The 27,474-nt window shown below is 43.2% G+C and overlaps 1 protein-coding gene across 1 annotated transcript; it reads right to left on the bottom strand.

The window, feature by feature from the left end:
- Positions 1-542: 542 nt before the first annotated feature.
- Positions 543-25,048, bottom strand: LOC145347034 (tyrosine-protein kinase-like). The gene is made up of 8 exons (XM_080194937.1): positions 24,576-25,048; positions 13,325-13,446; positions 11,759-11,922; positions 8,979-9,144; positions 7,240-7,398; positions 6,935-7,113; positions 892-1,048; positions 543-805 (listed from the first exon to the last, which is right to left on the bottom strand). The coding sequence occupies exons 1-8, from the start codon at positions 25,046-25,048 to the stop codon at positions 612-614; spliced, it is 1,614 nt and encodes a 537-aa protein (XP_080051063.1). The 3' UTR covers positions 543-611.
- Between the last annotated feature and the right edge of the window lie 2,426 nt (positions 25,049-27,474).

The following is a 27,474-nucleotide window of genomic DNA, read 5'->3' as shown; positions in this document are numbered from 1 at the left end:
GCTGACCAACATTTATTGCTCTTCCCTACTTGCCCAAGGGCAGTTGAGAGTCAACCACATTGCTGTGGCTCTGGAGTCAGACCAGGTGAAGATGGCAGTTTTCCTTCCCTAAAGGACGTAATGAACCAGATAGGTTTTTCTGACAATCGACAATGGTTTCATTATCATTAGTAGATTCTTAGTTCCATATTTTTTAAAAAATGAATTCAAATTCCACCATCTGGCATGGCAGGATTTTAACCCAGGTCCCCAGAACATTAGCTGAGTTTCTGGATTAATAATCTAATGCTAATGCCACTAAACCATCATCTCAATGAGTTTAGTTCATAGAAAGCAAATAAATACCACAACCTCTTGCTGTTCAAACTATTTGAATGGTGAGTCTGTCGGTGAGATACAATGCAGCTTTTGAAGGGATGAAATACCTCAGACAGCAATGAACTGACTTTCATATTAATTGGGCATATGCAGTTAGTAGAAGCTATTGTCCAACGTCCATGTATATACACTGGTCAGCGCCATTATCCTCACTGCTCGCCCAATATTCATTTCGAAGCCTCTTCTGTTTTCTTGATAACTTTAAATAAAAGCTTCCCGGATTTCAGGAATGGTTAATACAGAGGACTGAAATTGGTGATGATGAATTCTTCCAGTTGTAGTTTTAACATGCTAAACGATGGCCTTTGAGATGGGATATCATTCCAACAATCTCTCATAATGCTGTAGATGGGTTGTGGACAGCCAGTAGGACATGGCATCCTGTAGCCTTGGAGCAGTTCAGATAAGACTAATCTATTTGGTGTTCCTGCAATTTCAGAAAATGTCAGTCCCGGCAGAAGTAAAAAACATCAGTCAATAAAATGATATATAGAAATAAATGAACACACTTACCAGGATACGGTATCATTCCACATGTAATGATCTCAAACAGAACAATACCAAAGGACCACACATCAGATTTCATTGAAACCCGATTCATTAATGCTACTTCTGGAGCAGTCCACTTAATGGGAAGTTGGCAATCAGGTATGTTAGTCGCACTGACATCCTGTTATGAGAAGAATGCAGCTATCAGCCATTATCTTATTGAATGGCAGGGCAGGCTCGAAGGGCTAGATGGCCTACTCCTGCTCCTATTTCTTATGTTCTTATGTTCTTATTAATTACATAATCACATTATCATATTTTCATAACTTATCAAGAATAGAGGATTAACTGAAAATGACTTTTGATTTTAACAATGAAGAAATGCTTACTGCATCTCTAACGCCTCCAATATTTTAACGTAGCTTCAGTTTGTTTAGTTTAAATAGGAAGCTATGTGCTTCATGTATTCAAAGTTCTGTAAGCACTGGTGAGGCCCCAAGTGAAAGAGTGAAACTGGATTCAGACATCCAGGTGGGTGCACCTATGTCTATGTCTCAAGCGTTCCCAATGAGGACCCCATACAGGTGCTCTTACACTCGCCCGTGCCCACTGTGACGTGGATGTGTGAACGGTAGGCAATCTTTTGAGGCGGCACATGGCACCGGGGAATGAGTCAGATTGCCAGTTTCCAGGCTCATGAGGGACACTGGTTGCTAGGGGGGAGTGACGGGCCTGGGGTGGATAAACTTACTAACAGTTTCTCTCTCTTTCTCTGTTATCTTCCAACTCACTAAACACAAGTATGGATTTAGGATTGAGAGCAATAGAGATGATGATCATTGTAGCGGGACTGTGCTTCATCAACAGAAAGAAGTTTCACTTCCTGACTGTGCAGATAGTCTGCGACCACAGGATGAATCTCATGCATGTGGGTATTATGCATGATAGCTCCAACGTCTGGAGTTCACACATCCCCAGCTTTTTTGAAGACCAGCCCAGGCTGCTGGGATGGCTCGGGCAGACAAGGGCTACTCGCTGAGGACTTGGCTGTTGACACCAAGTGCAGAGACCTGAGACCGATGTGGAGACCTGTTATAATGAGGCACACACTGCCACTCAATCCATTGTCAGGCGGTACCAGACTCCTGAAGATGAGGTCCCGCTGCCTGGACTGCTCTAACAGGGCCCACCCGAGGGTCCCGCACTGCACCGTGGTGCTCTCCACAACCTGACACAGCTGTGGGGAGACATCCTGGAGGAAGAGGAGGAATGTGCCCTGGAGGATGTGGACAAAAAGGCCAATGAGAAGCAGGAGGGAGGAAGGACAGGTATCACGAGCAAGTGTCCAGCAGAGCAGGGCTGCAAGGGAGGCCCTCATCACAACAAGGTTCACCCAATAGCTGAGGTGTGGCCCGGGAGCTGCAACTCACACCCACGGGGAGCCATAAACTCCCTACACCCAACCCTTCCCATTCCCCCCTACTCCCATTCTCCCACCGCCATCCTCCCTGCCAACCCCCACATCCCCAACCACACTCCCCCCACCCCCAACCCCACCCCAGCTCAGACCATTTCCCCATGGGCATCACACCAGGGTGATGGACCTGATTTGCCGTGTTAGCGAGTTACTGGCCCAGGCAGCATGGTGATGATGACTTGCTATGTGACACACTCTGATGCTGCCCTATTGCAACTCAAGTCTGACTCCTCTAACTGCACACTGGTGCCTGGGTCCCTGTCTGAGTGAGAGTTGGGGGCACTACTGTGCAGTGCAATGCCCCAGAGATTAGGGGGGCTCTTGGGATGGGAGGGTTGTCTTAGGGTCCAGTGGGTGCCGGGGATGCCAGGGCAGTCTGTCTTTCACTGCGGGAGGACAGGCCCCAACTGCTGGGACTGTTGGGGATGTGCGCCTGGAGTTTCACAGCAGGCTGGAACAGGTGCTGGGAACTGGGGAGTGCCTGCTCAGTGGGCCGAAGGGCCTCTATCACTCAGCACAATGTTCTGGGCCTCTAGGTGTACGACTGGGGTATGGTCACCTCTGTGAAGGGAGAATCACATACAGGTTAGTCACAGCTGTGAGGTGCAATAACATTTATTGGTGAAACTAACAGTGCAATAACATTACAGGTGTAATAACAGGCTTGCGTGATTCTTAACTGTGCCTATTTTCCTAAACATAGTTAGTGCAATCATTCACCTGTGCCTTCTTGGTGACCCGTACAACTTCTTAATATTATGGGGCCTTCCACTACATCAGTTGTCCATCGAGGATGCACATCAGAGGTGGAGGTGGTTAGCTGTGTTCTGTGTCCCTTGACCTGTGATACACTTGGTGGGTGTCCCCTGGAGGGCTGCAGCCGACTTTCAGATGACACTAATGTAGCTATGCCACTCTGTTCATCCCACTGCCCATGAGATGCCCCGATGTGGGGAAGATGGAGGCGGAATGCCTGGCTGCGGCTGGCATCTCTCAGTGGAAGGCCCTGGCAAGGGCTTCAGCCCTTCCTCTGCCCTCAGGGTGCCTGCCCTTTGGTCCTTGGGACACGCTATGGAATAGCGGGGCAGCTGGAGTGACCTCCAGAGGTCTTGGCATCACCTGGCTCTACCAGTCCTGAAGGCCCAACTGCTGATGCCCCATGGTGTGCGAGTCCTCTGTAACGGCCCTCTGAGACTGGGCCAAGCTCTGAAGCCCCTCAGCAACAGTGCTCTCTGATCAGGCCAAGTCTGGAGACCCTTGGTGTTAACCCTCTGAGATTGGGCCAAGCTCTTGAGGCTTGCAGCCATGGCCTACTGTGTCTCCAGAATGCCCCAAGACCTTTGGCCACAGCATTCTGTGTCTCCACGTGGCCCGCTGTGTCTCCACATGACCCACTGTGCTTCTGCATGGCCCTCTGTGTCTCCAGGGTGCTTGGACCCTGCCATCCACGTGGGTCTTCCCTGCCCCAGGCTTTCCACTGCAGACGCCACCCATGTAGGGTACCTTGCAATACTGGCACCATCTCCTGTGACTCCTCCAAACAGCCTTGCAGTTGCTGCAGTGTTGGCTGACAGCACCTTCTACATTCCCCAGCTCTTCTGATGCATCACTGACAACTTAGGGAGAACTAATCATAACGGCCTGGCACCTGGCTTTGGAACAGCTGATTCCTTGCCTCCACAGATCCTGCATGCCCGCAGCCCACCTTCACCCAATGTGCATCTGAGGCTGTGTCAGGGCCAGAATTTTACCATTCACACATCCCACCATGGTGGAAGTACCTGCTTTGATGGATTGTGTGGTGGAAGCCTGTGCTGATTGACTGTTGCTGGCCTTGGAGGATTCCTTGGTGCTTGCCTCCGAGATGTCGTCACTACGGTTGCTTCCAGTGGAAGAGGGTAGGGGGGGTGGGGGCAGGTGGGTGACAAATCTTAACATGACACACGCTGAGGATCATTTCCTGCTACGAAGGACACATGAATCAGTGCAAGAGAGGGACAGGTATCTAGGCAGCATGCCATTCACTTGAGATGTCATATGAATATAATTCCATATTGCATGCCGACCTGGTTTGTTGCTCACTGTTCTTTCCTTGTCCTCCCCCACCAGTTCCAGTGTGCACTCCTCAAAGAGAGTAAGAAGCTGCAGCTCGGGAACCCGGCCTCTGTTTCTCTCTTGCTCCTGATGGTTACTGGAGGGGCAGAAGGGGGGAATGAAAGCCTGATGGTTGGAAGGCCAAGAGTGTTGGGGTGTTGGGGTGGGGGATATCAGGTGGTTTATGTTGGGACCATGCCTCAGCAGGCAGGGGTTGTGGTGGGGAAGTGGCAGAGGAATTGGAGGAAGGTGCTGGGGGGATGGGTGCTGGAAAGCCATGGGGTGTCAGGGATTGGATTGATTTAAGAACATAAGAACATAAGAAATAGGAGCAGGAGTAGGCCATCTAGCCCTTCGAGCCTGCCCCGCCATTCAGTAAGATCATGGCTGATCTGAAGTGGCTCAGTTCCACTTTCCCCCTTTCTCCCCATAACCCTTAATCCCCTTGCCTACCAAAAACCTATCTACCCGCGTCTTAAATATATTTAGCGAGGTAGCCTCCACCACTTCAACGGGCAGAGAATTCCAAAGATTCACCACCCTTTGAGTGAAGACGTTCCTCCTCAACTCCGTTCTAAACTGCCCACCCCTTATCTTGAGGCTGTGCCCTCTAGTCCTGCTGTCCTTTCTGAGCAGGAAGAATCTCTCTACCTCTACCCTATCCATCCCTTTCATTATCTTATACGTCTCTATAAGATCCCCCCCTCATCCTTCTAAACTCCAACAAGTACAAACCCAGTCTATTCAGCCTCTCTTCATAGTTCAACCCCCTCATCTCTGGTATCAGCCTAGTGAACCTCCTCTGCACTCCTTCCAAGGCCAAAATATCCTTGCGCAAGTGCGGGGACCAAAACTGCACACAGTACTCCAGCTGCGGCCTCACCAGTGCCTTGTACAGTTGCAGCAAGACCTCCCTGCTTTTATATTCTATCCCCCTCGCTATGAAGGCCAGCATCCCATTTGCCTTCCTGACCACCTGCTGCACCTGCAGACTGGGTCTTTGTGACTCATGCACAAGGACCCCCAGGTCCCTCTGCACCGTAGCATGCTGCAGCTTTTCTCCCTTTAAATAGTAATCCCTCCTACTATTATTCCTGCCAAAGTGGATAACCTCACACTTGCTAACATTGTACTCCATCTGCTAGGTCCTCGCCCACTTGCTTAGCCTATCTAGATCCCTCTGCAGACTTTCCACACCCTCCGCACAATTTGCTTTTCCATTTATCTTTGTGTCATCAGCAAATTTTGACACCCTACACTCAGCCCCCTCCTCCAGATCATCTATATAAATGGTAAATAGTTGAGGCCCCAGCACCGATCCCTGCGGCATTCCACTAGTCACCAACCGCCAATCCGAATAGCATCCATTGATACCAACTCTCTGCCTCCTATTAGACAACCAATCCTCTATCCACGCTAACACCTTACCCCCAACTCCATGCTCCGTAACCTTCTGAAGCAACCTTTCGTGAGGCACCTTATCAAATGCCTTCTGAAAATTGAGAAACACCACATCCACCGGTTCCCCTCTGTCTACCGCACTAGTCACATCCTCATAGAAATCCAATAAATTTGTCAGACACGACTTCCCCTTAACGAATCCGTGCTGCATCTGCTCGATTAAACAATTCTTCTCAAGGTGCCTCGTTATTTCTTCTTTGATGACGGATTCAAGCATTTTTCCCACAACAGATGTTAAACTAACTGGCCTATAATTCCCTGCCTTTTGCCTGCTACCCTTCTTAAACAGCGGCATAACATTAGCTGTTTTCCAATCTTCCGGCACTTCCCCGGAATCCAGCGAGGTTTGGAAAATAATCACTAAGGCATCTACTATCACCTCTTGGACATTCCAGGCACAGCAATCAGGATCGATGTCAGGACGGGATTGATACTTATCCTTGCTGCCTGAAGGAGGCCGTTCATCTTCAACTGGCATGTCGCCAGTCCTCGGTGCCAGTGCATGGGCACCGATAGCAGTGGTTACAGTCTCCTAACTTCATTGCCAGCCCGACCCCTGAGTCGTTGTCCACTTGGAGGGAAGAATTTGGTCTGCCTCTCCTCCACAGCATCAAGCAGATAGATAGCCCAGCTCTCTCTCCATGAACCCTGGCATTGCTCTCCCAGGCGTGACTGCCTGTGAGTCCATCGTTAGTGCTTATCTGCAGCTCTCCCTTGTTAATGCCAAAGAGCTGCACTTTGGCAATCACACACCCAGATGATCTATTCCAGCATGAAATACCCTAGTGGATCTTTCATTGCACTAAGTGTAGAATAACTCTCACTTTTTCTCTCGTTCGACATTTAATTTGTTTGGGAAGATCGTGCCCGAAGTTTTTTTAGGAGGAACGTTCCACCCTCATGTTCAAATGCAGTTTTAAATATGAGTTAAGTTATTCACACAACATTATTAATGGAAACTGATAGTCAGTACAAGAGCTTAAAGCATCATTAAGTTCTTCCACACTCTTATAAACAAATAAACTCTGCGCCTACCTTTAACAATTTAGCAAGTCCAAAGTCTGAAATTTTGCAAATCATGTTGTCTCCAACAAGAATATTTCGTGCTGCTAAATCCAGATGAACATAATGGTTGGATTCAAGGTAAGACATTCCAGTAGCAATCTGAACTGCCATGTCTACTAACTGTGCAACTGTAAAACGGTCTTCTGACCCTGCAAAATGTACAATAATTGTTAATCCTAATACACCGAATACCTGAATATATTTTCAGAATAGAACAGTTCCTGGTCAGAATGATCTGAATATCTGCTTGGCTTGAAAATATTACAAATTCTCACTCCTTAAATATTTCAAGAGATCTCCATGTCTCATCAATTCAGTGACAATGAAGAAAGGCTCCTTCCTGGTGCAGACAGCATACAGAGGGATCAGATTCTGGTGGTGCAAGTTCTTCATAATCTGTGCTTCTTTCAAGAAGTTGCTAGAATCCGTAGTATCTGTAAATACATAAGTTACAGTTTGATTCAGCAGCAACATTTGCAAATACAGATGAAACATTGCTGTTCTAGGTGCAGACCCATTGACGCAACTAAGTCAGCCTCCTTAGAAAACTAGAGAAGCAATCAATCAGCATGGAAGGAAAATTGCTGACAATGGCAACAGAGCCATCACATGACCCAGAAGAAAGTGGGTGGGTATTGGGAGTTTTTTAAAATTCATTCTTGGGACATAGGTGTCACTGGCTGGCCAGCATTTATTGCCCCTCCCTAATTGCCCTCAAGAAGGTGGTGGTGAGCTGCCTTCTTGAATTGCTGCTGTCCATGTGCTATGGGTTGACCCATAGTGCTGTTAGAGAGGAAATTCCAGGATTTTGACCCAATGGCTGCGAAGGAACAGTGATATATTTCCAAGTCAGGATGGTGAGTGGCTTGGAGGAGAACTTGCAAGGTGGGCTGTTCCCATGTATCTGCTGCCCTTGTCCTTCTAGATGAAAGTGGCCATAGGTTTGGAAAGTTCTGTTTAAGAGTCTTTGGTGAATTGCTGCAGTGCATCTTGTAGATAGTACTCATTGCTGCCACTGAGTGTTGGTGATGGAGGGATTCGATGTTTGTAGATGTAGTGTCAATCAAGCAGGCTGCTTTGTCCTGGATGGCGTTGAGCCTCTTGAGTGTTGTTGGAGCTGCACCCTCCAGGTAAGTGGGGAGTATTCCATCACACTCCTGACTTGTGCCTTGTTGATAGTGAATGGGCTCTAGAGGGCCGAATGGCCTACTTGTGCCCTTATTTCTTATGTTCCTCCTCATAGGAAGAAAGAGCAAAATTTAATATACTAAGCCCCACCACCACCTGCCACAATTTCCAACTTCTGTGGACACTTGCTTTTCTCTAGCATCGTAATTGCTTTATCTAAGGGATGAAGATGAATGTTGTGAAAAGCATCACCAGCATCTTTTAGCTCGGCAGCCATTCTGCTGAGATAAAGTAAGCACATGTCCTCATTTGGAAAGTAAGTGCTACAGTGTGGGTGGAATTTGACGGTCAAGGCAGTGGCTGACTTCCATTGACTGGAGAGCCGGTTGCCACACTGCCCTGGCCATTACTGGAAGCATCTTTAGTCATAGGTTCTGGGGAAGACCCACCCTGCTCAGTTTAGTTCCTGATAGGCACTTAATGTTGGTGGGTATCCCAAAAAAAGAGCCACTGCAGGGATCTTTTCTGCCATCCGGCAGACATTCAAGACTCCCATGACCCACATTAAATTTTACCCGAAGGTTGGGATTTCCTGGACTTTTCCGCCATTGGAATTTTCCAATCCTGCCAAAGGCGATCTCCACGGTAGGTTTCCTAGCGGCGCAGCCGGTGAGCAAATCTGGCACAAGATTACCTCTCTGTACCCACCCAATTTTTCACTCAGTCGTGTGAACAATTGTGGTAGTCATTTAGGCTTGGAAATATGAATGTGGGTCGCACACCATAAATTTGCCAAGGTTTGCACAGCTTCTTAGCTTCTTTGAACATAAAACCATCCACTTTTAATTAAATTGAATCAAATAAATTAAAAAAAAAATATGGTTACCTTTTTTCAACATTTTAATAGCAACAGGTACATTGTCATTCCAGATGGCTTTCCACACTTCTCCATAATGACCAGATCCTATGCACTTTATTAAAGTGAATTCTTCTTTTGGTCTTTCCCATTTGTCCACTGTTTTATATGATAAGTGGCGAAAAGATGGCTTTTTCTGTTGATGAACAATCATTGATTTAGGAAGTACATGTAACTTCAGGTAAATACTACGCAGAATGAATCATACCATGAATATTGGACAAGTATTAGACAGGGGAATCACTGGGATAGGAATATTGTTACTGGACTAGTAATCCAGAGTTACTGCCCTAGGACCCAGTTTGAATCCCACCACTGCAGGTGGTGAAATTTGAATTCTGTAAAAATCTGAAATTACAAGTCTAATGATAGCCATAAAACCTTTGTTGATTGTTGTAAAAACCCATCAGGTTCATTAATTCCCTTTAGGGAAGGAAATCTGCTATCTTTACCTAGTCTGGCCCAGCCACCAATGCCTATATGCTATGAAAGAGTCTCCTGAAGGGCACAAGCATCGTCTAAATTCCTAACATTCATAGAGTCTTTAAATAACGATAACATAAAAGAAGGCAATTTGATCATCAGGTCATAAAAATAAGAACAGGAGTTGGCTATTAGGATCTTGGAGTCTGCTCTGCCATTTAATAAATGAATATAATTGGATATGGCTGAAATGAGGACAGGTTTCTGAAGCTTTTCATTTTGCACTCATCAGGGACAAATGCAGGAAAAAACATACACACTAGAGGAGAAAAGGGCATCTGGTTGGCTCAGATTGGCTGAGGCATTTGCCATGGAGAAACCAACAGAAAACTCCTAGGAAACGAGTCACTTTTAGCATATATAATGAGCCACGTTATGAGTTCAGCTGATTATCTTAAATTGGTTGTTTTGTTACTAGTAATGCACTCAAGAATGTTCAGCAAGCGCTGCTTAATCACAGAATTACATCTAACAGTAGATATTTTGCTTTTGCAAGTGTGGGCTGATTGAGTATGGTTTGCACTCTGCTTTATGACAAACAATTAAAAGACACAATGTTTGATTTGATCAGTCAATCAATGGGATGTACAGCCTACCTACCTGGCATTGCACTGGCACTGAAATTTATACATGATGTCAGTCAATTGTGCAGTAGACAGAACATCCTATGGATTATTGAGGAACATCCTGTTAGTGGAAAATGTTACTCACATAAACACTGCACAGTAGCAGTAGGAAACAGCTTGCATAACTTGTTCAAATTTTTGAGATACTTTGCATAATTTGGGTTCTTTGTGATAGAGCAGGCACCTTTTAGGTCTGAAAGTGGCAGCCTTTGGCCTATTTATAAGGTTACTTGATACATTGAAAAATGATTTGATCGTGATAGTCATTGCCCCATAGGAAAAATAAATCCATCCACATGCCTATAGTCCCATGTTGCTTTCTCAATGTCAACACCTTTCTCAATGGCAGCACCCCAGCCAATCAGAGTTAATTTGCTAATCAGTCAGTACCCTTTTTTCCTATGGTATCATTGTTGTGATTATTTGAAATTAGGCATTATTGTATTTGTCCTGATGAGGGCAAGATGAAAAGCTTCAACAACATGTTTCTCTTTTCAGAAATAGTTAATAAGATCTTGGCTGATTTGATTGCAGACATGCCTTCACTTTCTTGCTTGCACAACCATAACCCTTGATTCCCTCAAAGATCAAAAGATTCTCTAACTCAGCCTTGAACATATTCACTGCTCTCTGGTGAAAAGAATTCTTAAGATTAACAACTGTCAGGAAGAAGAAATTCCTCCTCATCTTTGCCTTAAAGTAAAGACCTCTTAGGTTTAAACAGTGTCCCTAGATTTAGATTCCCCCACAAAGGAAATGTACTCTTCACCTGTCAAACCTTCTCAGACTTTTATGTTTCAGTATAATTACTTCTGATTCTTCTGAACTTCAATGAGTATAGACCCACCCTACTCAACCTTTCCTCATCACACAACCCTTTCATACCAGAAATCAGCCCAGAGGGCCTTCTCGGAACTGGTCCAATGCAAGTGAATTCTTCATTAAGTAAGGAGAACAAAATGATATGTATTACTTGAGGTGTGATCTGACCAATGCCCTGCAAAGTTGTAGCAAGATTTCCCTACTTCTATACTCCATCGACTTGCAATGCTATTTCATTCGTCTGACTACTTGCAGAACTTGCATGATGTTTGTGATTCATGCACATGGACACCCACAATATTCTACAATCCATCTCCATTTAAATAATATTTTTGTTTTCTATTCTTCCCTCCAAAGTGGATAACTTCACATTTTCCCACTGTATATGCTGTCTGCCAAATTTTCATTCATTCATTAACCTACTTATATCTGGATTTTCACTGATCTGGGTTGCCTTGGTGTGTGGACCCCGATCCTGGGATTCCAGACCCCAATCCTGGCTTTTGGGATTTTTGGGAATGTCTCTAAAGGGCGTAAACTGGTTCCTGTCAAAAGCCTACTTTCGGCACTTGCAACCTAACCAGCTCCATTGAAGGAATAGGTATCTCCTACTCCTCTGTAATTTTCATGGACACTTGTGAATCCTAGTGGGATCAGTATTGGGAGGCATTAACCCATTGGGATTACAGTCTGAGAATTTCTGAGGCTAAGGTATTTAACATCCAAAGTTTTCTTATTTCTTCATTATCCTGAGAATTGAAGAACAGCATTTTAAGATTCTGTACAATTTATTTGAGTATATTCAGCTTTTGAACTTACCTTTTTGCTTGGTCTATTTAATTTAATACCGTAATGGAATGCATTATTTTTATAATGTTCAACCAGTTCATGAATAGAGTCAAAATCTGGATAATCCGTTATGTGAAATCGACCATTTTCTTTCTGCAAAATCCTAATATGAATGACCAAATCTCCTTCTTTAGCTGAAACAAAAATGCTATGAATAATTAATTGCCACACTTCATATTTATATTGCTTATTGTGAAATTCACATTTCTTATAATGAGGAGTATTACTGCGAGAGAAATAGATCATAGAACCCTACAGTGTAGAAACAGGCCCTTCGGCCCATCGAGTCCGCACCGAACACAATCCCACCTAGGCCCTATCCCCACATCCTTATATATTATACCCACTAATCCCTCTAACCTCCGCTACCCTGGACACTAAGGGACAATTTCTTTGCGTATATACTATAAGTACTATACTATAAATTTTCACTTTTGTTGCATGGTAATAATAATAGCATTAAAATGACAGGCTTACTACCCCACTGGTGCCAACAAAGGAGCCTGCATCCTTTTGAAAATGTGTGACTGAACATTCAAAAATCAAAATCACCCCTCATTTTATACATTTGCCACTTAATACTGAAAAAAAAACCCCCAGTGGGTGGAATTCAAAGTAATGCACTATTTGCAATATTGACCAGGAATTTTCCTGAAACTCATTATAACAACATTGGAAGTGTGGTGGAAATCCCAACTCATCATTGCCTTTGAAACTGGATTTTGCTTTGCCCAATTTACTGATATAAAAATGGGCATCTAAGGGTCCATATAGCAGCCAGCGTATTTGCCACCTGCCATTTTGATATAGACTCCTCTGTAGGTGTCCAGGGCACACCTGAAATAGGCATTCGTCCCTTTGCCTGTGCACTAAAGTTTTTATGAAGCCCCCTTTGCAAAACTACTTAAGACTACAATTTGGTTCGGGGACTCTGGTTAATTCAGATGGTTAGATGGTTAGGGCATCATTCAGAATAATGCCAATAGTGTGGATTTGATCCCTGTTCTGGCTGAGGTAGACTTTGGACCTGGGTCATTTTTCTGTCCCTGAGAGTGGAAGACAAGAGCACCATTGACAAAACATGTTGAGAAAACAGCTCAGGACAAAGCATCAGCAGACAATGAACTATTAACCTGGTTTCAGGCAGAGCACTCACACCATACTGTTCAGGCAGAGCACTCACACCATGATTGTATTAACAGATTAGGAATAAGCAATCAGAGATTTTAAAAAATTAGATATGGATCATTAAAAATGTAAAACAACTAAACATACAAAAGAATAAATACCATCTAGCCGAATCACAAAGAATACCATGTTGATAATGAATTTAATTTAGTGCTGCAAACGAGAGATTCAAATGATGAACATAATTACTTGGAGTTTGTTTTTACATTTCATGATGCTATATTAAACTCACTGATTGGATTATTTTAACTTACTGACAGAAGTTCAGTATCTTTCTCTGGTGGACCCCATTTTAATGATACATGGCTTATTTTTACTCTACTTTATACTTGGCTCTGGATTTCTTACCTGACAGTACATACGAATCCTGTATTGTCTCACTCCTGCGGACAAGGAACAAGCCAACTTTCTGACTGGAGGAAAGGAGATGGTTTTCTGTTTCAAACTGGGTCATTTTTCCACAATACCATCTACAATTGAAATGAGTATGATAATGGGTAAGCTGCACGAGAGATGGTTTGCTACTTTGCAATTCAATGGCTTACTATGTACAAATGGATTATTGACTGATATTCTTGTCTGTTGCCTAATTTGCAAATTTTCAGTGCACTAATGAAATCTGCAACAAATTACATCTTGCAAAGTAAAATGAGCAATGTCCAGAAGATGTGATGCTTTTGTAATTTTAACAATATAGATGTTTCACTTCAAATAAGAGCACAACAAATTTAAGACAATGTTATCAGATTTAAAAAAAATCCTGGAGAATTTGAAAACTAACTGATCCGAGATTCATCTTCAAAACATTTGACTCAAATCTTATGATCAATGTCAGAACTGTTGCAACCAACACTGATCAGATAGAAAACTGACTATTTACATGGATACATTTTTTGGGCAAACTCACAATCCAGGATGCAGAAAAACTCCCTCACAAGTTCATAAAATATAGGAGCAGAATTAGGCCATTCAGCTATCAAGTCTGCTCCACCATCCGATCATGGCTGATATGCTCCTCATTCCCATTTTCCTGCCTTCTCCCCATAACCTTTCAACCTCTTGCAAATTAAAAATCTGTCCAACTCCTCCTTAAATTTATTCACTTCCAGCATCTACTGCACTTTGTGTAGTGAATTCCACCGATTCACAACTGTTTGGGAAAAGTTGTTTCCCTTCAACGCTGTTTTAAATTTGCTATCTCTTATCCTAAGGCTATGACTTCTCATCTGAGAATGCCCCACCAGTGAAAGCATTTGCTCCGCATCTACTTTATCCATACCTTTATCATCTTGAATACCTCCATTTGATCTCCCCTCATTCTTCTAAATTCCAGAGAGTATAGGCCTAAATTGTTCAATCTCTCTTCATATGACAGATTCCTCATCACTGGAATCAATCGAGTGAACCTCCTCTGAACTGCCTCCAATGCCACTACATCTTTCCTCAAATACGGGGACCAAAACTGTGCACAATACTCCAGGTGTGGCCTCACCAATGCTTTGTATAGTTGTAATAATACTTCCTTATCTTTATATTCTACTCCTTTAGCTATAAGTGCCAATATTCCATACACTTTCTTTATTATCTGCTGTACCTGCGTGTTAGTTTTCTGTGACTCGTGATTGAGGACACCGAGATCCCTCTGCACCGGAGCACCCCAAAGTTTCTCCCCATTTAGATAATAAGTCACCTTCCCATTTTTGCAACCAAAATGCATTACCTCACATTATCCATGTTAAACTCCATCTGCCACATTTTGGCCCACTCTCCTAACCTATCTATATCCATTTGTACAGTTCTTATTTCCTCATTGCAACTTACTATTCCCGCCTATTTTTGAGTAATTTGCAAACTTGGCTGTAGAGCCTTCTATCCCTATATCCAAGTCATTAATATAGATTGTAAATAGCTGGGGCCCAAGAACTGAACTCTGCGGCACCCCACTAGTTACTTCTTGCAATCCAGAAAAAAAAAACATTTATTCAAACTCTCTGTCTTCTGTCCATCATAGTAAGAAGTCGCACAACACAAGGTTAAAAATATAACAGGTTTATTTGGTACCACAAGCTTTTGGAGCACTGCCCTTTCATCAGGTGTCTCAACTGAAAGAGTGACACTCTGAAAGCTTATGCTACCAAATAAACCTGCTGGACTTTAACCTGGTGTTGTGAGACTTCTTACTGTGCTTATCCCAGACCAACAGTGACATCTCCATATTCTGTCCATTAGCCAGTCACCTATCCAAACGCATAAATTACCCCTAATCCCATGTGATCTAACCTTTTGTGTGGCACCTCATCAAACACCTTCTGGAAGTCCAGATATACTACATCTACAGGATCCTCATTATCCACTTTGCTCGTTACAGCCTCAAAGAACTCTAGCAAATTAATCAAATATGATTTGCCCTTCATAAAACCAGGCTGACTCTGATGGATAGTGTTTTGACTTTTCAAATGTCCTAATATTTTTTCCTTGATAATTGATTTGAACACTTTCCCAACAACAGACGTTAAATTAACTGGTCTGCAATTTCCCACATTTTGCCTTCCTCTCTTTTTGAATAAGAGCATTACATTAGCATTTTTCCAATCCATTGGATCATTTCATGTGTCCACGGAATTTTGGAATATTATAACCAATGGATCCACTATCTCCACCACCACTACCTTAGGATGTAGACCATCAGGCCCGGGGGACTTGTCTGTCCTCAATCCTAATATTTTGCTGAATACCTTTTCCCTATTGATTTTGATTGTTCTAAGTTCCATCCTTTCTATTACTCTGACTTGCCTGTTCCTATAGGAATGATACTAATGTCTTCCACTGTGAAAACTGAGGCAAAGTTTTGATTTGACATCTCTGCCATTTCAGTGTTCCTCACTATTAACTGTCCAGTTTCATCTTCCAAGGGACCAGGGACTTCCTTGGTGACTCTCTTTTTTATATATCTATAGAAACTTTTGCTACCTTTCTTGATATTTGGCGCTAGTTTTCTTTTGTAATTTACCTTAGCTCTTTTTATTACTTTTTTAGTATCCCTGTATTTATGTATGAAAACTTCCCTTTCTTCCAGCCTGCCACTGGCCTTTGCAAATTGTATAACTTAGTTTTTGTCCTTATATTGTCCTTGACCTCCTTGATTAGCCATGGATGTTTTTTAACCCTCTTACCATCTTTCTTCCTCACTGGGATGTATCTTAATTGTGAGGACTTGAGTGTATCCTTAAACAACTGCCACTGCTCATCTGCTGTCCTACCTTTTAGCCTTCCTGCCCATTGAATTCATTCCCACGAATTCAACCCCATTTCTCCCACACCAATCTTTAAGCTACCCATTTACCTGCTTAATCTTATTGACCCAAAGAAGGATGCAGAAAAATTTCCTTGGTGCAGGAATCCATGGAGAAAGCAGCAAAGGAGATTTGTGCATCAGGCACATCCCTTTTGTGAATGGGTAAATGTTTAGGTGGGTGAATGGATAGATGACTAGAATAATGGTCTCATTATGCTAACACAGAACTTATAGAGATAAGAAAAATTTTAACTGTATTGTCAAGAAACAACTTACTGTGCATTCCTTGCCATGGCATTTACAAGAAAGATCATGATAATGGGGTATTTTATTATTTTCTGTGATGATGAACACTGTGTCTCACTGGTATACCACACAGTCACAATTAACCACAGCTACATCTTCCCTAAGTCTCTGATTCTCCTCATTATACGACTCCACTCCCACCTCTCCTGAATCTCTGACTTCTATTTCTTTTTAAAGGAATAGCTTCTGAGGTGATCGACCCAAATGGGTACTCAACTTCTTTGGAGGAGATTGGGGATTTGAGATCTAAATTTTTCAAGCTCCGCAGGGCAGAAGGAAGATTTATAAATGACTCAGAATGTTCACCAACCTGATCGTCATCTAATTTGTTCAATGAACATAGCATCTCTCGTCTGTTCAATTGCTTCAATTTTATAGAAAGTTGCTTCTATGTGGGATCCCTGTTCCATCTCACTGTGTCATTATCTGTTTGGATGAGGTTGGACTGTGAATATGGTGCCTGTGCGCCCATTTGTCCAGAGGGAGTTTGATCTCGGTTTCAAACTGACTCTCCTGTTTGGAGGCCTGGCAGTGTGCGTGTTTTGTGACCTTTTTCAAAATTCCACATCAGGATGGAATGATGTTTATCCTCTTTTTTCCCTCACCTTGTGAAAGTCATTAGTTTGAAAATATGGCATGAGTATGTGTGGGAGAGTAGGAAGTTGATTTCTTAGCCTTCTTTCCATGAGGAGTTTACATGGTGCTAAACCATTTTGGAGTGGAGTCGAACAATAGTTTGGAAGTGTAAATTGGATATCATCATTCTCGTTCAGCAATTCCATCACTGTTTGCACTCTTCTTTCAGCTTCACCATTAGTTTGAAGGTATTTTGGTGAGCTAATAGGATGTAAAATCCATACAATGCTATGAACACTTTTGCAGTATTCATTGACAAACTGCGGTCCATTGTCCAAACAAAGTCTGCAATTCTGTTGCAAGTACCTTCTTCAGTGGTCTTGCTCCCCCTACTGCCCTTGTGAAAATGGCCAAGGAAAGCAATGAAGGTGGGAACTTTGGCCCTTCTACTCGTCGGTTAGTTTTTTTCTGATCTCGCGTCTGTTTCATCCCAATGAGGTCATGTAAAGCAGGTCCAATATACCCATTGAACCTGAGAATTACCTCCACAATTTATTTTTAGTGCTAATTCATGAGATGAAATTATGCATACCGATCAGAAAGATCATTTGATTGATATTTAACTCATTCATTTAAAAAGACTTACCCCTGTAAAGTTTCCCCTGTATCTGCACATATAACCTAAATTGCTGCAGCATTTTTAATTGCACTATCTATTTTGAAGTCCGTGACATATTGGGGGTAGATTGTGACTTAATGCAATTGTGCATGGGTGATAACAAGTTGACAGTCTGTTTTACATCATCTTTGGTTTTTATTTCCACTGAGCGCAATGACCCTGCCTCAATTCATTTGCTGCTGAAACACTTGTTACCTCAAGACTTGACTATTCCAATACTCTCCTGGCCAGTCTTCGCAAATTCTACCCTTGGAAACCCTGAGATCATCCAAAATTCTTCTGCTTGTGATTTAGCTCTCAACAAGTCCCATCACCCCATCTTCACTACTTACATTGGCTCCCTGTTGAGTAAACCCCAACCACAATCCCACCCCCCCATTAAACTAAGAAGCTTACAAGCAAAAGGTTAGCGATCTGAAGAAATAGAATGAGATTTTTGTGGAATTTGCTGGGAAAATGTTTGATAGATGGTAGAGAGTGATAGAACTTTATCAAAATATTGAAAAGATTAGAGAGGTGTTGTGAATTAATGAATTTAAAAACAGTGGGCAGGATTCTCTGGCTGCATGTGTCCCCAAACCAAGAATTCCCACCCGAGCTTAAATGGTTCGCCAAATGTTCTGTCTTGTCTGCTATGATTCCTGCAGCGGGTGAGACTGGAGACTTTTGGGCAGTATATCTTCAGGAATCATGTCACACTTAGAAAACTATAAGGTTTCTAAAATAAGGGAAGCAACTGTTATGGCTTATAGTTTTGGATTATCCCACAAATTGATAGGTGGCAGAAAACTCTTGTTTGCGAACTCATGGAGAAATTGGACAGATAAGAGGTGTGATAATGAAAAAGACATTAATTATCACAAATGGATGGCAGAACTGAAAAGCCAGATGCTTGTCCAAGTAGTAAAATGACAATGTGTGAGATAAGTATGATTTGAGGGGACCAACCTTTGCCATACAATGGTGTATGTAAAAGCAGATTGCTGGAAAGTAAAAGATAAGCTTGTGGGGTTGTACATGTGTCTAGTGTTTCTCCAGAAAATCCTGCATTGGTGAATAAAACTTGTTACAAACTGAAACTGTTTGGTGAAGTAACCAAACAGGTTACTGTTTGGTGAAGGTGAAGTAACTCAATTTTTGGCAGATAAAGCAATCAAGAGATTGTTATTCTTAGAGATATGGGGTTAGATAAATGCTGGTTTTAGCAAAAGGTGTGAATATCTTTCCAGAATTTCTCTACAGTTGAGGGCAGCTCAGTCAAAGGTAAGTAAGTTAGGCCTCTTTCTTACTACATAAAGCAGGGAGGTATAGTGAGTGGCACAGTGGCACAGTGGTTATCACTGTTGCCTTACTGCGCCAGGGACCCAGGTTCAATTTCAGCCTCGGGTTACTGTCTGTGTGGAGTTTGCACATTCTCCCCATGGGTTTCCTCCAGTTGTCCTGGTTTCCTTGCACAGTCCAAAGCTGTGTGGGTTAGATTGGTTGACCGTGCTAAATTGTCCCTAAGTGTCAGGGGGATTAGTACGGTAAATAAATACCATGGGATTATGGGGATAGGGCCCAGGCGGGATTGTTGGTGCAGGCTTGATGGGCCGAATGGCCTCCTTCTGCTCTGTAGGGATTCTCTGAAAATTAGTTAAATAAAAGTGAATTGTTGTAGCCAGAGCATTGCCGGAAATTGTTTGCCTGTTCCACTGTGTAGAGTGAATTTAAACTGTGCTTTAATAACAGATGTGGAGATGCTGGCGTTGTACTGGGGTAAACACAGTAAGAAGTCTCACAACACCAGGTTAAAGTTCAACAGGCTTATTTAGTAGCAAAAGCCACTAGCTTTTGAAGCGCTGCTTCTTCATTAGTTGAGCAGGATTTCAGTTCACAAACAGGACATATAAAAACACAAACTCAATTTACAAAATAATGGTTGGAATGTGAGTCTTTACAGGTAATCAAGTCTTAAAAGCACAGACAATGTGAGTGGAGAGAGGGTTCAGCACAGGTTAAAGAGATTTGTATTGTCTCCAGACAGGATAGTTAGTGAGATTTTGCAAGCTCAGGCAAGTCATGGGGGTTACAGATAGTGTGACATGAACCAAAGATACCAGTTAAGGCCATGCTCATGTGTGTGGAACTTGGCTATCAGTCTCTGCTCAGCGATTCTGTGCTGTTGTGTGTTGTGAAGGCCGACTTGGAGAATGCTTACGTGAAGATCAGAGGCCGAATGCCCATGACCACTGAAGTGCTCCCCAACAGGAAGAGAACATTCTTGTCTGGTGATTGTTGAACGGTGTTTATTCATCCGCTGTTGTAGCGTCTGCATGGTCTCCCCAATGTACATCCTGTCTCCTGTCCCGAGGCATGGTAGATTGGGGAAACCACGCATATGCTATGACAATGGATGAATGAACAGTGCTGACAATCAGCAGACAAGAGTGTTCTCTTCCTGTTGGGGAACACTTCAGCAGTCATGGGCATTCAGCCTCTGATCTTTGGATAAGCATTCTCCAAGGCAGCCTTCACGACCCACGACAGTGCAGAATCACTGAGCAGAGACTGATAGCCAACTTCCACACACATGAGGACAGCCTCAACCGGGATCTTGGGTTCATGTCACACTATCTGTAACCTCCACAACTTGCCTGAACTTGCAAAATCTCACTAACTGTCCTGGCTGGAGACAATACACATCTCTTTAACCTGTGCTTAATCCTCTCTTCACTCACATTGTCTGTACTTTTAAGACTTGATTACTTGTAAACACTCGCATTCCAATCATTATTCTGTAAATTGAGTCTTTGTCTTTATATGCTCTGTGAACAAAACTCCCACTTACCTGATGAAGAAGCAACGCTTCGAAAACTGGAGGCTTTTGCTACCAAATAAACCTGTTGGACTTTAACCTGGTGTTTTCAGACTTCTTACTGTCTTTAATGACAGATTCAGGTTATTGTGGAAGTGGTTTCCAAATTGCTTATGAATAATGTTGATCTTATCTTGGGAAATGATCTAGCAGGAAAATGTTATCTGCAAATATTTCCACAAGCTCCACTGTAGTTAATAAAGAGAAGGACATATCAGCAAGATGAATGAATGTGGGATAAACATAAGCCTGTCTTTGCATCTGTTGTAAAGAACAATGGTCATTGACTCAAGAGACATCCAAAGAATTAAAAGCTCAGAATTCTCAGATTAAAAAGATACTCACGCCTCAGAATGACAATGAAGAGCTAAAGACAGCAGAAAATGAGTTGACGCTGTCTGAATTAAACCAACCTATAGACCTTAAGCCACAGGTGTTAAACCAAAACACAGCAGCATTCCAGACTAATGGAAAGCAAAGAGGGACAGAGCTTTAAATTATAAATGATTTAGCTGGGAATAATGCTGATACTGTGGCATTACAAGGATATATTGGCCTGTAAATTCCAATGGAGTGGCAATTGAGTTGGATTGCCTCATAGTTACTTAGCTTGAAATCCAGCTGCTCCTGTCTTGCGTGACCTTTCGACTCAGGCAGGATAAGATCTGTGCAATGCAGTGGGGTCTGTAGACCTACACTTGAGGGAAGTTCAGTCAAAGGTAAGTAAGTCATGCCCCCTTTCTTACAGTATAAAGCAGTACAGTTAAAGATCCAACCACCTTGACAAGTCAGTGAGAAAGTAGATCTATAAGGTGAATGGGTAGGATTTGGAGGGGCTGTTTGGTGGGAGGCTGGATCAGACTTGTGGGGTCAGAGGGGTGGGTCAGTTTGGGGCTCGGGGTGTGGTCAAATTGGGCTGGGTCTAGGAAATATTGTATCAGTGGACAGACAGTTGAGGCAGGGGTGAGGTGGAGTTGGGTCTGGCCTGGTCTGGACAGGGGAATGCTTGGGTCTGGGGTGGGAGGGTCAGTTCAGACCAAGTCAGGCCTTGAGGAGTGGCGGGGAGTGCCAGGGGTAGTGAGCAGGGGAGAACTTGGGAGGGTTGGCTCAGTCAGCAGAAGAGGATATTTGGAGGGTGGGCTCCCTTTGGGGGTTAGTGAGGACTGGGAGTGTGGTGACCCCTGCAGAGGGCTAAGAAAGTTCAAGAGAGTCACTTGAAAGCTAGAAATGGTTTAATTCTCTATGTTGTTTTACCGGGAGACAGATACAAGGTGTACACGCTCATAGAATATGGCTGAAGCTCCTTTACTGGCAGAGGATAGGCTGTTAGTCTCCAAAATCCAGGAAGGTGTTATGGATGTCAGGTTTTGAAACCAGTTATGCTTTAAATGTCCATTTAATTCCAAGATCAAATAGATTTGTGGTCTAAAGGATAGCTAATCACCACTTCTACCTAGATTTGAGGTCTAAAGGGTAGCTAATCAGCATTTTTACCTGGATGGAACATACAAATAAACAACAGGAGTAGGTCATTCAGCCTCTCAAACCTGTTTCGCCGTCTAATAAGATCATGGCTGATCTGATAGTAACATCAAATCTGCTTCCCGCTATCCCGATAACTTATTGTCCCTTGTTGACCAAGAATCTATCCATCTCTGCCTTAAAATATTCAGAGTCTGTTTCCACCACCTGCTGACCCTACAAAGACAGCATGGTGGCACAGTGGTTAGCACTGTTGCCTCACAGCTCCAGGAACCTGGGTTTGATTCCTGGCTTGGTTCACTGAATGTGCGTCTGTGTGGGTTCCCTCCAGGTGCTCCAGTTTCCTCCCACAGTCTAAAGAGTTGTGGGTTAAGTGGATTGACCATGCTAAATTGCTCCTTAGTGTCAGGGAGTCTAACTAGGGGAAATGCACAGGGCTATGGGGATAGGGCCTGGGTGGGATTGTGGATGGTACAGACTCGTTGGGTTGAATGGCCTCCTTTTGTACTGTAGGATTCTATGATTTTCAGGAACAGAGTTTGAAAGGTTTCCAGCCCTTTGAATGAAAAATAATTCCTAATCTCTCTTTTAAATGGACGACCCTTTATTTTTAAGCAGTAACCCTTGTTCTAGAAAAATCTTGAATTTTAGTGACAGGTCAGCCTTCAAGGATCTGACACCAAGAGAAAAAACTGATAGAGGCAGCATATCTATATGGTTCAACTGGGCATGAATGTGGGTGGGAGTTCACACTCGGATTGAAAAGACTAAATTCAGGTGGATTTAAAATGAGACTGGAAGATTCACCTAGCTTGAACCAAAGGGAGAATCTTCAGGAAAACCCTCATCTTGGAAGTCAGTTCTGGAGTCAAATGCTACCAGTGTGGGAAAGTAATAGAATGGAAGAAAACCCTTAAATGTTAAAATCACCTTGGGCTGGTGCTAGGAGAATTGAATGTCTACTTAAGAGACAGTATGAGGTCCAACTATGGAGTGGGAGAATTTTGGTCATTTTGAACATTAAAAAGGAATGTTCTGCTTTGTAGTTTAAAGTATAAATTGTCTACAAAATTGGAATTTAATCAATATTGTCTTTTGTTTATCTGTTTCAGTAAAAGTTGTAAAAGGAGACACCTTATTATTTGATCCTTTAAGTTGGTCACTAAGAATTCAAAGTTTTTTTAAAACCATCCGTATGGAGATTAAGACAGTGTGTATTAAAATGTTCACTATGGTAAATTGTGAGCACTCATTAACATCTGCATATATTGCCTACTTCTCAAGTGAGTGGGAGATGTAAAGTTGCCTCTGCACTTCTTAGTTCAGTAGTTTGATTTCCAATGCATTCCTTTTAGCAGCACTTTGAAAAAGGGAAATCACTTTAAACCTACGAGAGTACAATACCATTTCCTTAAAGCAACTAATGATGGGTGAAAATTGGGGCGTAAGAGCAATGAATGGATCCTAGGGGCAATGAGTGAGGCATTGTCACGGTAACCCATATTGCCAGAACACATCTTTATAAATGCAGCAAACAACAAGGTCCACAATGCCTGTAAGATGAAAGAACGCTTTGTAGTAGAATTTACACAGGCTATCCTGATCTCTTACCATAAATTTTGCAGAAATCCTCAGAAAGGTGACAAAGGACTGAAAACGCGAGATCAAACCTTTATTCTTGTACCCAATTAGTACCAATTCATGAATCAGATGCAGCAGATGAGACATTGACTGGAATTTAATGTCGGTGATAAGGGTCTCACCCACTGGTTGGTAAACTGGGGATGCAGCTCCATGTCACTTTGTCCGGGAGGCTCAGCAACTATTTAATTGCAATCAGACATCTCCCTGGGCTGCATTAGGCTTCTTATCTAATTAAGTCCCCTGTAGATTGGAATCCTCTCCCCTAGAGCTACTGACCAATCAGAACCCTGGTAGCTCTGTAGTACCAACTGTGCCAACGGGAGTGGTGGCTTCTGCTGGTACTACTGTGGGGCCTGCAGGGAGGCATGGTGATGGATTCCTAGTTGTACGTGAATGTGAATGGCCTGGGGGTCATGCAGAGGCAGTCAACAGGAAGTGGATGGGAAGCAAAGGCGTGTGGACATGGCTTCCTGTGGAACCACCTTCCCATGGCAGGGCCCTTGATCATGAGTCTACTGGGTGGATATGAGTATTTTACCCATTGCTAGTTGAATACCACTGGTGGCGGTCTGAGGGCCTTGAGTGGTCCTGAAAGGTTTCCGTTGACATCTGGGCAGGAAGGCCAGCCATAAGTCTTCCAACCCTAGACATAGTTGGAGGAAGGCTGTGGGATCTCCATCAGCACCATTCCACTTAATCACATGACCACCCTCAAACTCCATACCCCACCTATTCTTCTTTATTGCACTTTAATACTCACGGTTCTCCCTCCAAGCTCTTCTCTTTTGCCAGTATTTCGATAGGCACAAACCCAGAGCAGTATTTCCTGCGCTTGAATGATCCTTCCCAAGATTTCTGAGCAAGCCACCAATCCCCTTCTTTGCTGAGGATTTCCAGGTGCTCTCCTTTTTTCACATTCAGCTCCTCCTGGGTCCTGGCTGTATAGTCAAACTGGACTACATAGATCTCTGAGGAATGTGGAACTTCACTCTTGCACATTTCTTTTTCTTCCTTGTTAATGTCTGGCTTTGTATATTCACAGCATGAGCTCTGTGCACACTGTGGAACAGTGTCATGTAGTGGCCTTGCTCCTTGAGGAATAACTGCAATTCCAGAACATTCATTTGCTGTTTCACTTGTCAATCCTGTTGGGTTTACAATCTTCTCATCTTCCAAGGTGGAATTAGGATTTGTAGGATAGCTGAAACAACAGTAACAGCATAGAACTGCCATCGTGCTGACTGCTGTTTTCAGGAACTGTTTTTACCCCAGTATAACTATTAAGCAAGTGGAAGCTTAAGATTAGGAAGTACATTACTTGAATGGGGATTTCCTTTGTGGGTTGTAATTTTCTATAAAAAATATTGTGTGCAAATATGGATTAAAAATTCCTGGGATCTTGGGTTCATGTCTGTAACCCCCATGACTTGTCTGGGCTTACAACATCTCACTTACTGTCTTGTCTGGAGACAATACACATCTCTTTAATCTATGCTTAATGCTATCTCCACTCACATTGTCTGCATCTTTAAGACTTGATTGGGTGTAAAGACTCACATTCTAATCTAATTCTGTAAACTGTGTGTGCCTTTATATGCCCTGTTTGTGGTCAGAACTCCCCACTCACCTGTGATTTACATGAGGCAATAGCTATAATGCATGATACCTTTGAAAGTTGTTTCTGTCTTTCCATCCTCCTATCGCCTTCATTTGTTCACCATCATCTTTGATATATCCACCATAACCTTTTACCTCCACTATGTGATCCTTGAACCTCTGCTGTTACCCTAAATGTTATTACCATTTCCCTATACATTCCATCATTTTCTCTGCTCGCATAGCCACATCAATTCCAATGCCCACTCTGACCCAAAATCCTTCACATATCTTTTTCAATGCTTTCGTCTGCTCCCGTGATCCAACCCAAGGCGCCTACTAAACTTTGACACTGTGACCTACTCCAATATCCGAGGACGGATTAATGAAAGACTTCATAGGTAAGGATCCTCGAGGTAAGAGTGATCATAGTTTGGTAGAATTCAAAATTCAGCTCGGTGGTGAGAAACTGGAGTCCCACACTCAAATTCTGGAGTTAAACAAAGGCAATTACGTCGGCTTGAGGACAGACTTGATCCTAGTGGACTGGGTAGTAAGGCTAAAAATATGACAGTGGATGAGCAGTCGCTGTTGTTTAAGGAGAAATAATTATATCCTCCCAATTAAAATATATTCCAGGGAGGAAGAAAGTTTGTGAGAGAGGAAAAAAAACCCATACCAAAGCAAGGCAGTTAAAGACAACATAAAGACAAAAACTAAGGCCGATGGAAAGCTGGGAGATTGGGAACCTTTTTAAGACCCTCCCTTTGACTTTGATTCTTTTCTCTACTGTCCAGCACCCTCAATTCAACCCACAAGATCCATATATTAGCAGCACCAACCCTTCCTTTTCATAGAATAATACAATCCCTATAGTGTAGACAGCGACCATTCGGCTCTTAATCTCGACACCAACCCTCCGAAAGAGCATCATAGCCAGCCCCACCCTATCTTGTAACCCTGCACATTTATGATGGCTAATCCACCTAATCTATTCAACTTTGGGCACTAAGGGGCAATTTACCATGCTTAGGGAAGCGAGGGATGAGATTGCTGGGCCTCTGATGCAAATCTTTGTCTCTTCTTTGGACACAGGTGAAGTCCCAGAGGACTGGAGGATAGCGAACGTGGTACCGTTGTTTAAAAAGGGTAGGAGGGATAACCCGGGTAACTATAGGCCGGTGAGTTTAAGGTCAGTGGTAGGCAAGTTGATGGAGAGGATTCTTAGGGATAGGATGTATGAGCACTTAGAGCGTTGCGATCTGATTAAGGATATGTAGCATGGCTTTGTAAAGGAGAAGTCTTGCCTTACAAATCTGGTAGAATTCTTTGAGGAGGTGACGAAAACGGTCGACGAAGGACGAGCCGTTGATGTCGTCTATATGGATTTCAGTAAGGTGTTTGACAAAGTCCCTCATGGTAGGTTGGTAGAGAAGATTAAAGCTCATGGGATACGTGGCCTGGTATCTAGATGGGTAGAGAACTGGCTTGCAAAGAGGAGTCAGAGAGTAGCAGTGGAGGCCTCCTTTTCTAGCTGGAGGTCTGTCACTAGTGGTGTGCCGCAGGGCTCGGTACTGGGACCTCTTCTCTTTGTAGTGTATTTAAATGATTTGGAAGAGGGAGTTGGTGATGACACCAAGATGGCTGGATTGGCGGGCAGTGAGGAGCAGTGTCTGGCAATACAATGGGATATTGATAGGCTGGTTGATTGGGCAGATACATGGCAAATGGAGTTTAATCCGGATAAATGTGAGGTGATGCATTTTGGCCGGAATAACATAGGGGGGAGTTATATAATAAAGGGTAAACCCATAAGAAGTATAGAATCGCAGCGAGACCTGGGGGTGCAAGTGCACAAGTCTTTGAAGGTGGCAGTGCAAGTGGAGAGTGTGGTGAAGAAAGCCTATGGTATGTTAGCCTTTATAGGAAGGGGTATAGAATATAAGAGCTGGAGTCTAATGTTGCAGTTGTACAGAACATTGGTTAGGCCACATTTAGAGTACTGCGTCCGGTTCTGGTTGTCTTACTACCGGAAGGACGTGGAGACTCTGGAGAGAGTGCAG

The sequence above is a fragment of the Carcharhinus amblyrhynchos genome, chromosome 8 (assembly GCF_965287045.1).
Source record: "Carcharhinus amblyrhynchos chromosome 8, sCarAmb.v2.hapA, whole genome shotgun sequence".
Lineage (NCBI taxonomy): Eukaryota > Metazoa > Chordata > Chondrichthyes > Carcharhiniformes > Carcharhinidae > Carcharhinus > Carcharhinus amblyrhynchos.
This window is presented reverse-complemented; position numbering and strand designations above follow the sequence as displayed.

What these genes read in the sequence shown, in the direction of transcription:
- LOC145347034 (XM_080194937.1), bottom strand. Translation starts at nt 25,048, where the DNA reads ATGGCAGTTCTATGCTGTTACTGTTGTTTCAGCTATCCTACAAATCCT. An exon ending in AAGAGCTTGGAGGGAGAACC is followed by an intron (nt 13,447 to 24,575) that starts GTGAGTATTAAA and finishes TTTCAATTGTAG; the next exon opens with ATGGTATTGTGGAAAAATGA. An exon ending in TAAATAGACCAAGCAAAAAG is followed by an intron (nt 9,145 to 11,758) that starts GTAAGTTCAAAA and finishes GTTCATCAACAG; the next exon opens with AAAAAGCCATCTTTTCGCCA.